General features: G+C 43.9%; 2 protein-coding genes across 6 annotated transcripts in view; one reads left to right on the top strand and one right to left on the bottom strand.

The window, feature by feature from the left end:
* LOC115140949 (nectin-2-like) overlaps nucleotides 1-1,387 on the bottom strand; it is a 73,226-nt gene extending 71,839 nt beyond the window's left edge. Inside the window, exon 1 of one of the 2 annotated variants that reach the window (XM_065028030.1) lies at nucleotides 967-1,387. In XM_065028030.1, coding sequence (XP_064884102.1) covers nucleotides 967-1,051 — 85 coding nt within the window. In that variant the 5' untranslated portion in view covers nucleotides 1,052-1,387. The remainder of the gene's footprint in view (nucleotides 1-966) is intronic. The other variant, XM_065028031.1, reaches the window with a different exon arrangement.
* LOC115140948 (uncharacterized) lies at nucleotides 685-16,371 on the top strand. Of its 4 annotated transcripts, none has more exons than XM_029679467.2 (13): nucleotides 685-867; nucleotides 5,817-6,155; nucleotides 6,374-6,637; nucleotides 6,885-6,920; nucleotides 7,338-7,510; nucleotides 7,738-7,900; nucleotides 8,638-8,699; nucleotides 8,993-9,185; nucleotides 13,991-14,146; nucleotides 14,335-14,408; nucleotides 15,178-15,204; nucleotides 15,649-15,695; nucleotides 15,967-16,371. In XM_029679467.2, the coding sequence occupies exons 1-13, from the start codon at nucleotides 807-809 to the stop codon at nucleotides 16,025-16,027; spliced, it is 1,656 nt and encodes a 551-aa protein (XP_029535327.1). In that variant the 5' UTR covers nucleotides 685-806; the 3' UTR covers nucleotides 16,028-16,371. The 4 variants fall into 4 exon arrangements, with proteins under 4 accessions (XP_029535327.1, XP_029535329.1, XP_029535326.1 ...); XM_029679469.2 differs by lacking the exon at nucleotides 685-867 and adding an exon at nucleotides 4,653-4,829 and having other exon boundaries at nucleotides 6,392-6,637; XM_029679466.2 differs by lacking the exon at nucleotides 685-867 and adding an exon at nucleotides 4,653-4,829.
* The last annotated feature ends 181 nt before the right edge of the window (nucleotides 16,372-16,552 follow it).

Below are 16,552 nucleotides of genomic sequence, written 5' to 3'. Positions count from 1 at the left end.
TCTCAGTTGGTCCAACTAATTACAAACTGGGTGGTTTGAGCCCTGAATGCTGATTGGCTGAAATCCGTGGAATATGTGGCTGTATACCAAGGGTATGACAAACATGTATTTTTACTGCTCTAATTAGGTTGGTAACCAGTTTATAATAGCAATAAACCACCTTAGGGGTTTGTGGTGTAGGCTGCGTGCGATGGCGGTCTAGTTGTCTTATAAGGAAAACAGCCCTTAGCCGTGGTATATTGGCCATATACCACATCCCTCGGGTATTATATATGGATCTGGGCACAGGTGTTTATTTAAAATACACAGGCCACAAGGACACTATCAAATGCGACTCTGCAGCCTCAATCACTTTATGGCGTTGGTGGCAAGTAGGCTACACCCTGTTGCTGCACTGTTTACATTAAAAGCTATTTCAAACCCAATGTATGTGTTGTGAACTGGCACTAAATCGAGGATGATGTGTCAGATAGAGGAAAGAAAAGGCGCAGGGGGACGTAAGGAATTGAAGGAGAAGCGTGGTCCTGGGGAAAGAGGATCAAGGATACGCAACAGCGCTAGGGTTGTATTTGGAAAATAACAAGTGACGATGCACCTGCTGGCACCAGGAAGAAAAATATACTTTGATTGCCAACTGAACCACACCTTAGCAAAAACACCGCGTAACCTACTTTACGCCGAAACTCATGTTACCGAGGGAGTGTCACGGTCAGAAAATAGTCTAGTCAAATTAGTTAGGGACAAGTAGACTGTTTATTAATAATTTATTTCACAACCGTAAGAAGAAAATGTTATCGTAAAAAAACATGTCAAGACCTAGTGTACACCTGAACGTTGATTGGATCGTAACTGAAACCTCCCCGGCAGGTAACGCAACCAAATGAACCGTGGTAAAGGTAGAAGATAACAATTAGCTTGGGCTGCTGGTGAATGTCCATGGTGGTTTTTGAAATATGTTCTTCTTACCTTGAAAAGTCAGCAACGTGACCACGCTGAACAGTCCGATGATTTTTGTGAAGTCATGCCTATTCCGAGCGTCCTCTCTCGCCATGCTGTCTGTGCTGATTAAAATTAATCTTATGTCGTTGGTAAAAACAAAACCTCTATCCGTGTCTTTTCCCGGTTTGAACTTAATCCTGAACTAATCAAAGTCAATCATTCAGACCGTTAGTTTTCAAACGTCCTTCACTGACTGCGCTTCTGTCGGAGCCAGTTAAAATGAATAAAAAATCCTATCCAATTGGTCCAAGCGATGCGGACAAGAAACTCACAAATGTATATTGCTCTGGTAGCTAAAAAGGTGGCTTGGATTGCGTGTGCTCTACCAACTATTTCCACACTGCGGAGAGATCTCTACTGGGTGACTGGTTGTGATGTCATAGACTATCCCTAGGCAACGTCACAATTCCTTGAAATCAAACGATATGTGGCTGTAAATTTGGAAACTCCCTAAAGTATGACAATCTTTAGGAATTATACTTTTTAAAAGATTGTGTTATCCAAAACGGAAACCTTGTTGATTTCCAGCACTGACTGGACAACCCGGTTAATAGGGCGCACACCTACATTTGTTGAACCTCAAGGCGAGCTGTCTGTCTTGCCTGTATTTTACAAAAAAATAAACTAGGCATATTCGTCAATGTCCGTTTTCTACTGTCTTTTGATTGGAAATTACATTTTTTTTAGATGGAGTACGCTACAAACTTCAAGTTTTGATTTAGAACAAAAATAATCTACCCGTAATGTGTTGGCTAATTTATGGGAAAGTACACCCTCTCCAATATTTTACACTGATTAGGTCAATTGTAATACATGTACCATTCAATTACATAGTTCGAGGCACAGTAGCCCAGCAGTGGTGGGTATGAGGCAAAGGGATGATTATAGCGCCCTCTGCTGTTTGGCTCTAACGTCCCACAATCATGACACAGCCTACTAAAGTGTCGCAATAAAATAAACACTGGAACAAACGTTACAATCCAATAACCACTAACATTAGTGTCACAATCAACATCTTTGACGCATATGTCACAGTCAAATAACCACTGACGAAGACCAGAGATCACAATCAAATGACCACCCTCAGGTGTGATTCTAAAGACCTTGATTAGCTCAATCAGGTGTGTTAAAACAGGGCTGGAACTAAAGCTTGCAGACCCAGATCAGATCTCTGGGTTAGTCACCCCTGCACCCACTAATCAAAAAACAACATTTTCTTATTGTCCACCAAAGCAACATAGGAAAGCCATATTATCCTGCAGCTTTAAGGCTAATCTGTACGTCCATGTGTTTTACAGGCATGCAGAGGACACTTACTCATTGTTATTACCTCCTTCTCATCCCATATTTCACTCTTTGCCCTTAACCTCTCATTTCCTCTCCTCTACTCTCCACTCCTCTGTCAGTCCACAATTGTCACCTCTGAATTCTCACAATCTCTTTTCACTTTCAATACTCTGAGCCCTTCTCCGAGCCATGTAGGGACCTAACTCATTTTCCCTCATCCCTCTGGCCGATGTTATGTCTGGATTTGATCACTCTAACCTCTCCTCGTATTGTCCCTCACTTTCTTTGTCCCGGACTTGTCTTTCACTCCTCTCTCTTCGTTTTCCTCTCCACTCCTGTCACCTTGTCCTGGGGTTGCCTGTGGGTCTGTGACTAGGATAGTGGAGTTCATAGTTGTCTGGTATTAGCTCATTGGCAGCACTCATTAAACTGAGCCAGAGCTTAGAGTGATTATTTATCCATGAGGGAGGAGATCAGTACTACCATGCTCTCTCTCAATTCAATTCAAGGGCTTTATTGGCATGGGAAACATATGTTAACATTGCCAAAGCAAGTGAAGTAGAAAACAAAAAATAAAAATGAACAGTAACATTATAGTCACAGAAGTTCCAAAATCTATCTATCTATCTATCTATCTATCTATCTATCTATCTATCTATCTTTCTCTCTCTCTCGCTATCTTTCTCTCTCTCTCGCTATCTTTCTCTCGCTATCTTTCTCTCTCGCTATCTTTCTCTCTCGCTATCTTTCTCTCTCGCTATCTTTCTCTCTCTTTCTCTCTCGCTATCTCTCTCTTTTCTCTCTCGCTATCTTTCTCTCTCTTTCTCTCTCGCTATCTCTCTCTTTCTCTCTCGCTATCTTTCTCTCTCTCTCTCCTCTCTCTCCTCTCTCTCTCTCACAGTATCTGTGGTTTCTATCACTCACCCTGTCACTACTTCTCTTTCTGTTGCTACTTTCTATTTTTTCCTGTATTTTCCAATTTCTCATACTGTCATACATCTTTCTCTTTTCCTCATTTATCTCCCCCTCTTTCTCTCCATTGTCCAGTCTTTCTCTTTCTCCCACACCCTTCCCTTCTTCCCTCTCTCCCATGCCTCTCTCTCTTTCCTTCTATCCCCTCTCTCCCCTTCAGCTCAGTGGTAATTAAGAGTGTATCTGGTAATGGAGTAATGGAGCTCAGAGGAGCTGATAGCACCGTTAGCTTAATTAAACACATTTTTGGGATGTAAAGACATTTAGCCCAGGGGTTCCACTGCTCCCACTATAAGCCAAACTCTTAATCTCTCTAACTTCCTCGTTACCTCTCTCTGTCTCTCCCTCACTTTCATTCTGTCCATCTCTTCCTCTTTGTCTCTCCCCCTTCACTGATCCTTTTCCCTTTCTCCCTGTCACATCACTGTACGTGTTTGTTCCTTTTCCCTTTCTCCCTGTCACATATACTGTACGTGTTTGTTCCTTTTCCCTTTCTCCCTGTCACATCACTGTACGTGTTTGTTCCTTTTCCCTTTCTCCCTGTCACATATACTGTACGTGTTTGTTCCTTTTCCCTTTCTCCCTGTCACATCACTGTACGTGTTTGTTCCTTTTCCCTTTCTCCCTGTCACATCACTGTACGTGTTTGTTCCTTTTCCCTTTCTCCCTGTCACATCACTGTACGTGTTTGTTCCTTTTCCCATTCTCCCTGTCACATCACTGTACGTGTTTGTTCCTTTTCCCTTTCTCCCTGTCACATCACTGTATGTGTTTGTTCCTTTTCCCTTTCTCCCTGTCACATCACTGTACGTGTTTGTTCCTTTTCCCTTTCTCCCTGTCACATCACTGTACGTGTTTGTTCCTTTTGTCGTTCTCCAACCCCAGGTTTGAGGTCATCGTATGGATTTGATCCCAATTCAAGTTCTTCCCTCTCTGTTCAAGAACATAAACAGTACAGTGACTGAGCTGCAGCATGAGTTTACATCATCACGTAGCCTGGTGTGTTATACTGTGTGTGTGCGTGTGTGTGTGTGTGAGCGTGTTGCCTGTGTGCGTGTTTGTGTTTCTGTGCTAGCCTTTTTCCCCTGTGTCAGTCCTATAAGTGTTTATCAGTCACCAACAGACTACCAGTCAGTGGACACAGTGACACTCTCTTCCTGAACACTGTCAAGGTTTTGGATGGGTCGTATCCTGTTCAAAGCAAAGGCACAAGTTTGGCCCCAAATTGCACCATATCCCCTATATAGTGCACTACTTTTGACCAGTCATATTGGCCCTGGTCAAAAGTAGTGCATTAAATAGGGTATAGGATGCCATTTGGAACGCACACACATTCCCTGTTAATGACAATTATAGAATACAGAAATGTTGCTAGTAAACTGGAGATGAGAAGGGTGTTGTTGTTTGTGGTGGTGGTGGGTGCTAGTGGAGAGTGTGTGTGGGTCTGTGTGTGAGTTGACTTTACACCTGCTTGGCTGCCTCCGCTTGGACCATGGAGTTTAGATGTCTCCTCTTTGTTCTTATTTCTTCTTCGGTGGTGCTCATCACTCAATCTGACACGACCACTAAAGGTATGGTGAAATTTGAACCATTGATAGATGACATCGCACAAATTTCCTTCACTTGCAAGTATTCTCTGTTATGACTGGGTTACTCACTCGTTTTGAAGCTGAAAACGAATGTGAGATTCTTCTGTCGGTGTTCAGTGGAGTTTTTATCAGAAAGTATGTGGAAAACATAACATTCAAAATAATCAAGGTAGTATTTTATAGCCTTTTTTTATAGCCTCATAGCCTGTTTCCCCTCTAGGTTTCTTCCTAAGTTCTGGCCATTCTAGGGAGTTTTTCCTAGCCACAGTGCTTCTTCACCTGCATTGCTTGCTGTTTGGGGTTTTAGGCTGGGTTTCTGTACAGCACTTTGAGATATCAGCTGATGTAAGAAGGGCTTTATAAAAACATTTGATATTTTATGAATAAGGTAGTATTTCAGTAGAGGTTTACAAATATTCCTGTCGTTTGAAAGTCAAACCAGGGATACACATCTCTAATCCGTCCAGTCTGGCTGGCTCTCAACTCTCCTTGGCGTTTAATTGGTCCATTAATGCCATTGATTGGGCTTAAAGAGTCCACAACACACTGGCTCTTCCTGATCTAAATCAGTTACTGATTAGAAATGAAGGATAAAAACCTGGGGATGCGTTCCATCTGGCACTCTATTACCTATATAGTGCACTACTTTGTACCAGGGCTCTAAGAAATAGGGTGCCATTTGAGAGTCCTCTAGAAGCAGAGCTGAGCATCTCTGGGTTAAGTCTGAGTGTTGATTGTGGCTCCAGAACTAGTCACCTCTTATCTCCTCAGGTCGATTCTATCAGTAGTGAGGCCAGAGCCTGATCCAACTGCAACCCCATTCTACGAGCACCTTTAGTTTTTACAGAGCACATAGAGCTGGATAGGTGTGAGCAGCCATGGCAGAAGTTCCCCTGTAAGCCCATTGGAAGGTTAGACCTATCACTATTTCACTCACTTGTTTTTTTGTGTGTTTTTTGTCATCATCAGACCCTGACTGGAGTGATATCGTTGTGACAATGGTTGGCAGGGAAGTTACCTTACCCTGTGTTGATTGGCCTCTCACCGGTTCTGTGAGCATTAATTGGAAGATGAAGTCTCCTAGCGTGGACCACTGGAAACTGGTCCTCTCGGCCAATGAGAGGCAGCAGTTCTCGGGGGCAGCCTCAAAGGCTTCCATGCGATTGGTTGACTCAAACTTTCAGGAAACTGGGGACTTCTCTCTGCTGTTCATCCCCAAAATGGAGGACAAGGGTCGCTACTCCTGTCTGATTATACAGCAACAGAAGAAACTGAGAGAGAAGATCATACTATTAGCCGTCCTCACAGGTATAGAACTGTGGTCCTGCACACAAAACTACCGTTACAGTATGTCCATATACATGTAATATACAGTTGTGATGGTATTGATACAAATATTATGTGTAAATAATTCCCCATGCCCACTTTATTTGACACAATCAGGTCAGACAGTAGTAGCAATATCCCACATGTTTTTTATCTCTTCTATCGTTTCTCCTATTTCCTACCTCCTACATCGGTCCCAGTCTCTATCTTTCCTTCAGCCACTCTCCCTCAGCACAGCACACTGCGTCTGATGGCAGAAGTGTCCCCCGCCTCCGCCGTTTCTGAGGTAACCTGGCTGTCCCCTGGTGGGACGCCCCTACGATTGGCAAGGAGGTCAGGGGGGGGTGTTGCCAAGCTGCCCCAGATACGCCTCACTGACCAGGGGGTATACATCTGCCAGGTGTACCCAAGGGGTAACAGCAGCTCCCCTATGTTCCCCTTCACTGTGGACCTCCGCGTGGATGGTGAGATATGACGGGGGGGTTAATTAATCTCAATACTCCAAACAAAGCATTGTATCTAGATCGGCCTTGTATTGGCATCGTTATATAATTGACTAGTGTTTATATGTGCTCCCACTATATCCACTGCTCCCACACTAAACCCAAATGTTTTATTTCTGTCCCTTTCTCTCTCACGCCCTTGTTCCCTCTCTGTCGTTCTTCCTCTCTCTCCCTCTCACTCTCACCCTCTCTCTCTCCCTCTTTCTAGGTATGAATGTGGCCTCGTTCACCAATATAAGCCATAGTGAGTGTCGTCACCATGTACAGTAGACTCTAGTCTAGCTAAAACACAGAGTCAGCAGCCTTTGGATCAAGCAGCACAATACAAACTGACCTTACTGAGGGACCAGCTATCTCTCAGAAACATAACAACATAATCCTATTGCTGCTGTGCACCTCTCTCTATCTCTCTTTATTTTCCTCTGTCTGTTCTGTTCCTCTCTCCACTGCCACTTCTGTCACTCATCCTCCTTTCTATATCTCTCAACCCCACCATCTTCCCTACATATTTCTCTCACTGTTCCCCCACCACTCTCTCGCTCTCTTCTTATCTCTCACGTTCTCTCTCTCACTTACATACCTCTCATTCTCTTCCTCTCCCCATTCCCCCCATTCTCTCTCTCTCTCTCCCTCCCCCTCCCTCTCCTCTCCCCCTCCCTAGGTGCTCAGATCTCTATGGCCAGTCTCACCCAGACCCCTCTCACCCTCGCCTGCCCTCCGATGCGGGGCGACTATGTCCTGCTCTATTGGAAGCCTCCAGACAGCAGAAACATTAACACCACAACCCTGGTCTACGGGTACGACCGCTGGAGGGACCGCACAGAGCAGAGCAAGGTACACCCAGAAGAGGATGTGTGTGTATATGTTCATGCTTACGTGCGTCTGAACTGAGTTCCTCTACAGGTTTCTTCCTTCAAGGGGGCTTTCCTAGCTACAGTGCTTCTGTTTCTGCCTGCTCCACAGGGTCCAGGCCGGGTTACTGTAAATGCACTTTATGACAACTGCCGACGTAAAAAGAGCCTTTATAAATGAATATGATTGAATGAATTTGATTGATCTAGACTCATGCCCAGCTGAGCCTGGACGGGCCATTGTCTACCCCAAAAGAGGGTTTCTTCTCCTTCCTGCTGAGCCCGGGGCTGAACGACGGAGGCCTCTACATGTGTGAGGTCTTCCTCAATGACAACGTGTTCAGCCAGAGGACCCTACTTAGCATCCTCCAAGGTACAGAGGGGAAGAGGGAGGAGTGAAGAGAGAAGAGTTATGTATTTATGTCTGATATAGAGATATTGGTATGAATAAAAACAAAGACTAAAAATACTGTCCAACTCCCACACACGCAGAAACACACACACATACTCACACACCCGTCTGTCCATTTTTGCGGTCTTGGAAGGCTTTAATAATCACTGTCCCTCTGGCAGCCATTACAGCTGCCCAGACATGACCAAGCGATCTGTCACTGTCACCCTGCTCCACACATCTGTCACACACACATACACACACACACACATACAGCCCCACAGACCCATATATTTTTAACCTGCCTCATTATGGGTGTAATTATGTATGATTATACCAGCCGCTCTCCCACCAGGGCTGTGGGAGGCACACATTAAACACTGTAATCACTGACAGGGACATGTGTGTCTGTAGGGCTTGATTACACCCAGATTGATCCTCATTGGGGTTCGATGAGACATGGGGCATCAGTCACCATCATGCAACACATTAGAAGCAATTCTGTGTAATGAATGTATATTATTTTGGACCATCTCTGATTCGCTCATTGTCCCCCCCCCCCCCCCCCAACACCTATCTCTCCTTGCCCCCCTTCTCTTTTTGTCTCCTGACTACCCCTTATTGGTACTTCCTTCACTCTCTCCTTATCCCTACCTCACATTATCTTTCTCTTTCCTACTCCCTTGCCTTCCACTCTCTCCTCCCTCCCTCCATCCCAGTGAAAGCCAGACATTCTCCATCAGCCCTGGTCCTGACGTGTCAGTATACAGAGCGCTCCCAGGTAGGTAACCATCCCCTGACTGGCAACATTCTTCCCTCATCTCTTCACTGTCATAGTTAGCTGATGTGTGGTGAGCTTTCAGGCACAAAATGGCTCCTTAAGCACCTGGGCTGAGTTCATTAGGCACAAAACGGAACACTGACTGAAACAGGGAAGGACAACCTGGACTTTTCCAATTAGAAACTCTTTTTTTTCTGTTGTAAGTTTTCTATTGCGTAGTCCCCTAATGAACACGGCCCTGGTGGATAAAGAACACACTGTATAAACCCAATCCATCATCCTCCATCCACCAGGTGAAGCGGGTGGTGTGGAGCCACCAGAACCAGAGTCGCACGCTGAAGTGGAGCTCCTCTGGCCCGGGTCACCTCAGCACCGAGGTCCCCCTGTCCCCCACCCAGGACACGGCTGGGAACTACACCTGCACCATGCTACTGCGGAACGGACAGGCGGTCAAGGCTGTTTACACCGTCAAACTGCCCCCGAAAGGTGGAGAGAACCAAACGGTCCAACTTGGGTCTTTAGATATAGATCTAAGATCAGATTACCCTCTCCTAATGCTAACCATAATCAGTAATGCTAAAAATGCTAAACTTTTCTCAGGTCAGTGTCAACTAATTGTACCTATCAGAACCAACAGTAGATATATAGGCCTACATGTTTGTCCAAATAGGTCCCTTTACAATGCTTCCTTTCCTTCCTGCTATCATCTTATTCTTTCTTCCTCGCACCTACCCAGTCAGTTCCAGGGGCGGTCTGGGCCGATGTGTTAGAAATGTCAGGGCCGACTTCTGGTCCCAGTCCGCCCCTGGTCAGTTCCCATCAGTGATTCTCATCAGTGATTAACAGAAGGGGAAAGTATATTTAAACCACTCAGATGGAACCATACAAACAGAGAAGTTGTAAAACCAGGAAGTTATGTATAACTCATCTGTTTGTGTGTTGCCATTTGAAATATACTTAGCTCTTTAACACCATTATAGCCAATACCACTATAATCATTATGACCAAATAGGCTCTCATCCAAGTCCATGTTTACTGAACATGAACCTCCTCTATCAGTGGTCCCCAACAGCACACACGGACAAACACAACTGATTCAACTCTTTGAGGGCCTTATTAGTTGCCAGGTTGAATCAGGTGTGCTTGTCTGGGGCTACAAATAAACATTTGTACTGTTGGGGGTAGTAGAGGTGGGAAACACTGCTCTAGATCAGTGGTTCCCAACCTTTTTCGGTTACTGTACCACCAACTGAATTCTGCTCTGCCCGGAGTACCCCTGAAGTACCCCCTCATGTGCATTTTACCAGAAAGCCTATGGTCTTAAAAGTCTTCTCAAGTACCCCCTGTTGATAGACCAAGTACCCCCAGGTCCTAGTACCCCTGGTTGGGAACCACTGCTCTAAATCCTAAGCACACCAGACATCCCTTCCCAACAGAGAGAAGTGAACAGCAGGCTAGCTCAGCTGCTAATCCGTTAGCTATGTAAACACACCTGCCTGTGTTTATCCCTCTCTCCCGTCGCTCCAGTCCTTCAGTGCTGGATGTGTGCCCACTCCATTCTCATCTCGTTATCTCCAGAGCCCTGTTGTGAGCTAACCAATCAGCCCAGAAATGGAATAGGTAGGATGAATTCTAAATTCCAATTCTAAATTCCACATAAACTTGAAATGTTCCACGATATGGTCGTGAGAATATCAAGAATTGTACACATATAGAAGACAGAGAAAGACACTGAATTCTGGGTGAGGATGTGCCAAGTATTGACTGAAGAAAACTTCCACATGACACCCAATATGGTCCCATGTCTGATCCAGCAACACACCACAGAGCATTGCTTTGAATGGGAGTCTAATTGTCTGTTTCACCTATTCTATTCTACTCCATTCTATCCTATTCTACATCCTTAACCCATTGGTCTGTTGCTTATCACAGCCAGACAGGTTGACCTGAAGTTGCTCTATAACCACTATAAAACGCTTCACAGAGCACTGACCTTGTAGCCCCGCCTGCCTGCCGGCCGGCCTGTGTGCGTGCCTGGCTGAGAGACAGACTGTTTCTGCATTCAGCAGTGCTACACTGTTGCCTTGGCAAGATGAGGAGAAGTTAGCTAGAGCAGAAATAGACAAGAACCATGGCCACTAACCATGTATTTCTGTCTGCTACACTATACGTCTGTGTCCTAAATGGCACACTACTGTTCCTATTCCAAATTAGTGCACTATATAGGGAATAAGGCCTCTGTCTGACTTAGAGTGTTTTGGTTTACAACAGATCTCAAAGGGAAAATACAACCCCCAACACACTGATCTGTATTTTTCAAACCATTCCTCTGTCTTTATCTCGCCCTCTCCCTCCATCTCTCCCTCTATTCCTCTCTCTCTCCCTCTCTCTCTCTATTCCCCTCTCTCTCTCTCTATTCCTCTCTCTCTCTCTCTCTTCCTCTCTCTCTATATTCATCTCTCTCTATTCCTCTCTCTCTCTTTCTCTCTCTCTCTCTCTCTCTCTCTATTCATATCTCTCTATTCCTCTCTCTCTTCCTCTCTCTCTCTCTCTCTCTCTCTATTCCTCTCTCTCTCTATTCCTCTCTCTCTATATTCCTCTCTCTCTATATATATTCCTCTCTCTCTATTCCTCTCTCTCTCTCTCTCTCTATTCCTCTCTCTCTATTCCCATCTCTCTCTCTCTCTCTCTATTCCTCTCTCTCTCTTCCTCTCTCTCTCTTCCTCTCTCTCTCTCTCCATAGTAAGAGTGTTGTAATGTAAGCGTCTGCTTTATTGACCCGCCTGGGTTCAAATAGTCTTTGTTTCCCTGTCTCCCTGTGTCTGTCTGTGTCTGTATCGCTCTCTCGCTCTCTTTCTCTCTCTCCCTCTCTTCACACCCCCACACTTCTTCAGAGCGAGATGGGAGGCAGGGAAGGGAGAGAGAAGAGAGGAAAGAATAGAGGAACAGAGGGGAGCAAAGAGGGAAAGATGGATGATAGACCCACATAAAAAAATAATATAGTATACTATGGTATAAATACTGTACTATTACTATATTTATATACTGTAGTATTCACTGTAGTGTTTTTGCAGCCTTTCTTGTAGTATTCACTGTAGTGTTTTTTCAGACATGACTGTAGTATTTACAGTTTACTCTAGTATAAATACTGTAGTATTACTATATTTCAAAAACTATAGTATATACTAAAGTAATTACTGTAGTGTTTTTGCAGACATTACTGTAGTATTTACTAGGTGTTTTTGTATTATAATCTTTGATTGTAATATGAAATGATAATTCAACGCTTCTGCTCTTTTCTATAACCTTTAGGGAACACAATATATAGTCTATACTTGGCATGTAGGTTTCTCACTCATGGGTGGCACAAATTGGGACATGGGGGATGGGAATGGGTGGGGTATATGCAAATTAAATACTGTAGTATTACTATAGTAAAAAAAAACGTGTTTTTGTGGATAAAATTGTACGATTCTACACAGTATTATATAGTAAGTACTACACATGATCGAGGGATACTACAGTGTGTAGTATATTATTTGACAGTATACTACAGTTTACTTCAGAATTTTATACTAAGCACTACATGATTGAGTGGATACTACAGTGTGTCGTATAATATTCCATAGTATACTACAAAATTCTATAGTAAGCACTACAGCGTGTAGTATAGTATTCTACAGTATACTACAATATTATAGTGTAAGAAATATACGATCGAGGAATACTACAGTGTGTAGTATAGTATTCTATAGTATACTACACAGTTCTATAGTAGGTACTACACATGATCAAAAGATACTACAGTGTGGAGTACAGTATACTACAATATTCTATAGTAAGAAGACACGGTCGAGGGATACTACAGTGTGTAGTATAGTATTCTACAGTATACTACAATATTATAATGTAAGAAATACACACTCAAGGGATACAACAGTGTGTAGTATAGTATTATACAGTATACTACAAAATTCTATAGTAAGAAGTACACGATAGAGGGATACTACAGTGTGGAGTATAGTATTCTACAGTGTATTACAGTTTACTACAGCATTCTATAGTAAGGACTATAGTATTTTATAGTAAACTGTAGTAGTTTGTCATGTGGGGAAGTGTGTAGGGAAAGGAAATTAGAGGAGAGCAGAGAGGAAGGAAGGGGGGGAAGGTGCACCCAGGCCATTGAGGAGTGATGGTATTTACGCCTCACGTCGCTGCACCCAATTACCATAATTCATGCAGTGTTAAAGCAGCTGGCACTGAGAACAGAGCAGGTCAACCTGGCCCAGGGGTCAACTCCCTGCCACCACACTATTCCATTAATGACCCCAACACACACACACATACACACACACCAACACCACCCCCACCAATAAATTACACCTCACACAGCACTTCATGATTGATTCTGTTGGAGCACCATGTTTAAGACATGACAGCAGGGCAAGGTGAAGAAGGCCTGTAGAGGAAACTTCTATGAAACAAACTTCTGGATGTTTTTTGGAATTTGTAACTTGATGAGGTAGTACAAATAAAACATGGGTGCCATCAAATTGAGTTGTTTTTATCCAGAAAGACTTCAACCTCACAATAGAATCATCATAAATTAGTAATATATAATTAACAGTAGCATGTTAGTAATGGTCACATCGCTGGTATACAAATTAAGAGATATATATATAAATGAAGATATACACTGGTGACATCAAAGTCTCTCTTATATTCTGGATGCTTGTGAGCAGGTAGTTGTCACTGTGGTAACTGACACCTCCCACACAGCTCCCATGTCTCCCTGTGGCTGTGTTTGCATGAATGATGTCACCTCACCTCACCATGCAAACACACCAGACTACTGTAATCATGTCGCGTGTGGCGCTTTGTCAGTCTACAAATGGCTAATTTGAATATCATGAGCTAATCACATGGTTATGTCATGTAATAATTCCGTGTCTCCCCTCCCAACTTTCTCTTTCATCGTTCTGTTTCATCCAGAGTACTGTATGGAGTGTGACACAGGATTGAAACTGAGTGTCTTGCCATGATAAGGAGTTAGACATATAGCAATTAGCTTCAGTGATCTTGGAGGAATTTTAACATACTCACATTGACTCACCCTCCCATCTTGTCTCTCGCTATTTCGATAGGACCTCTCTGGGGCTAAACCAGGGATCAGGCCTGCCCCCTGCTGGGAATGAAACCATACTCTTCACTAATCGTTCATGTACAAGGGTTCAATTCATACAACACTCATTAACTTATTCTCTTTTTCTCTTTCTCTCCTCTTCTCTCAGACAACACAGAGAGCACTACTTCTATCTCTCCTCCTCACCCAGAGAGCAACAGTGCCTCGCTCCTTCCCTTCATCTCTGCTTCATTGCTCCTGGTGCCCCTGGTTGCCGCGGTTGCTGGTGTGTTGCTATGGAGACAGAAAGACATTTCTCGCCGCGGTGAGTCTTCCTGCGTTTTCTTTTTCGACATCCCTACCTTCTTGTGTTCTCTCCATCTCTGGACTTGTCAACTCCAGTGAGTGATCTGGGGCATGACATATTATGAGGTTGATGCAATGAATCTGGAAGTGTGTGTGTGTGTGTGTGTGTGTGTGTGCGTGTGCGTGTGTGTGTCTATTTCTCCACAGGTATTGAACAGTCTCTCTCCCACTACTCTGGGGAAGTGGAAAATATCTATGAGAATCCTGAGGATATCAGACAGGTGATGGATTCATGCCTTCTCTGTATCTCAATACTCTGATGAATCTCTGTTCTCCTCTCCCTCTCTCTCTCCTCCTTCTGTCTCCCCACCATCTCCTGTCTCTGGCCCTCTGTTTCTGTCTCTCTCTTCTTCTCTCTTCGTTTTCCTTTGTTTTCCCGCTTCTTCTTCTTTACCCCTCATATAACTCCCTGCCTCTCCCGTTCTCTATATTTCTCTACCCCTCTCTCTATTCCTTTCTCTCTCTCTGTCTCTCTCTGTTTCTCTGTCTCTGTCTCTGTCTCTCTCTCTCTGTCTCGTCCTGACCATCGAAAGCCTTTATTTTCTATGGTGGAGTAGGTCAGGGTGTGACTGGGGGGTGTTCTAAGTTTATTATTTCTATGTTTTTTATTTCTTTGTTGGCTGGGTATGGCTCCCAATCAGAGGCAGCTGTCTATCGTTGTCTCTGATTGGGGATTATACTTAGGCAGCCTTTTTCCACTTGTTCTTTGTGGGATCTTGTTTATGTTTAGTTGCTGGTTAGCACTGCATTGTCGGCACGGTTCGGTTATTCTTTATTTTGTTTTGTATTTGCTTAAAGTTTCACTTTCATTAAAATATGTGGAACTCAACATACGCTGTGCCTTGGTCTGACCATTATTATAACGAATGTGACACTGTCTCTCTGTCTGTGTGGTTATTGAACACTGTTTTCTCTCCTCTCTCCCTATAGACATACCCCCAGGGTTCAGTGTGGTTATTAAATACTGTTTTCTCTCCTATCTCCCTATAGACTTCCCCCCAGGGTTCAGTGTACATGGTGAGTTATTGTGTTCTGTTCTCAGCATCACAGACACAGAATCGTTCCCCTGAGTCTGTGTGTGTGTGGGGAGGTGAGGTTGTAGTGGCCTCCCTTGCTAGTTTGTCCTCGGTGTGTGCGCGTGTGTGTGTGTGTGTTTCTCCCTCTTCAACTCCCCCCCAGTCCTGTGGTTTAGAAAAACCTGTCAGTTCTTAACTGTCAGCCTTACATAAGTGATATTAACAAATCAATCGCATCACACCCAGGAGGATGCCTTTAAATGTGCTCCCCTCTCCCCCCCTCTTGTCTCTCTCTACCTTCCAACCCTTCTCCTCCTCCTCTCATTCCACAATGCCTCTGTCTTTCTCTTCTTCTCCTCCCCTCCTATCTCTTGCTGTACTATGCCCTTCTCCCTCTCCCTCTCTCCCTCCCACCACTTCTCTCTCTCTCTCCTCTTCTTCTCAGGACCTGAAGCCCAGAGTGGAGGATGATGTCTACGAGAAATTGGATCGGTAAGAATTAAATAGCCCTGGGTCATGTGTGGTGTGTGTGTGTGCGTTTCTGTCACAATTTCCCATCTGCCCTTCACAGGCCCTTTCACCCCCATCAACTCTGAACATCACTATGACACTGTCAACCCGGCCCTGCGCGTCAGAAACATAATGCACTGACAGTGAAGTGTGTGGTTTTGGGTGTGACGTGCAGCACGTCATGCATGGGTGTATACGTTTGTGTGTGTGTGTGTACCTGTATGTGTGGTTTAAGAGTGTGTTCTCCTTTCAGATACAAATCATGCAGCCTTCTGGAGACCTCCACATCTCAGAATTTATCAGCAAAATCTTGAAGCAATATTATCTCACCTCTGTTCAGTATATGGACATTTACAGTGCCTTGACTGAAGCAATATTATCTCACCTCTGTTCAGTATATGGACATTTGCAGTGCCTTGACTTTTTTCACATTTTGTTGTGTTACAGCCTAAATGGAATGCGTTGAGATTTTATGTCACTAGCCAACACACAATACCTGATCATTTCAAAGTGGAATTTTTTTTTTGACATTTTTACAAATTCATAGAAAATGTCAAGCTGAAATGTCTAAAGTAAATAAGTATTCAACCCCTTTGTTATGACAAGCCTAAATAAGTTCAGGAGTAAAAATGTGCTTAACAAGTCACATCATAAGTTGCATGGACTCACTCTCTGTGCAATGATTTTGAATGACTACCTCGTCTCTCTACCCCACACATACAATTACTATATCTGTAAGGTCCCTCAGTCGAGCAGTGAATTTCAAATACAGATTCAACCACAAAGACCAGGGATGTTTTCCAATGCCTCACAAAGAAGAGCGCCTATTGGTAGATGGG

This window comes from Oncorhynchus nerka, linkage group LG14, assembly GCF_034236695.1.
Source record: "Oncorhynchus nerka isolate Pitt River linkage group LG14, Oner_Uvic_2.0, whole genome shotgun sequence".
Lineage (NCBI taxonomy): Eukaryota > Metazoa > Chordata > Actinopteri > Salmoniformes > Salmonidae > Oncorhynchus > Oncorhynchus nerka.
Note: the sequence above shows the minus strand (reverse complement) of the source record. Positions and strands in the feature narration are given on the sequence as shown.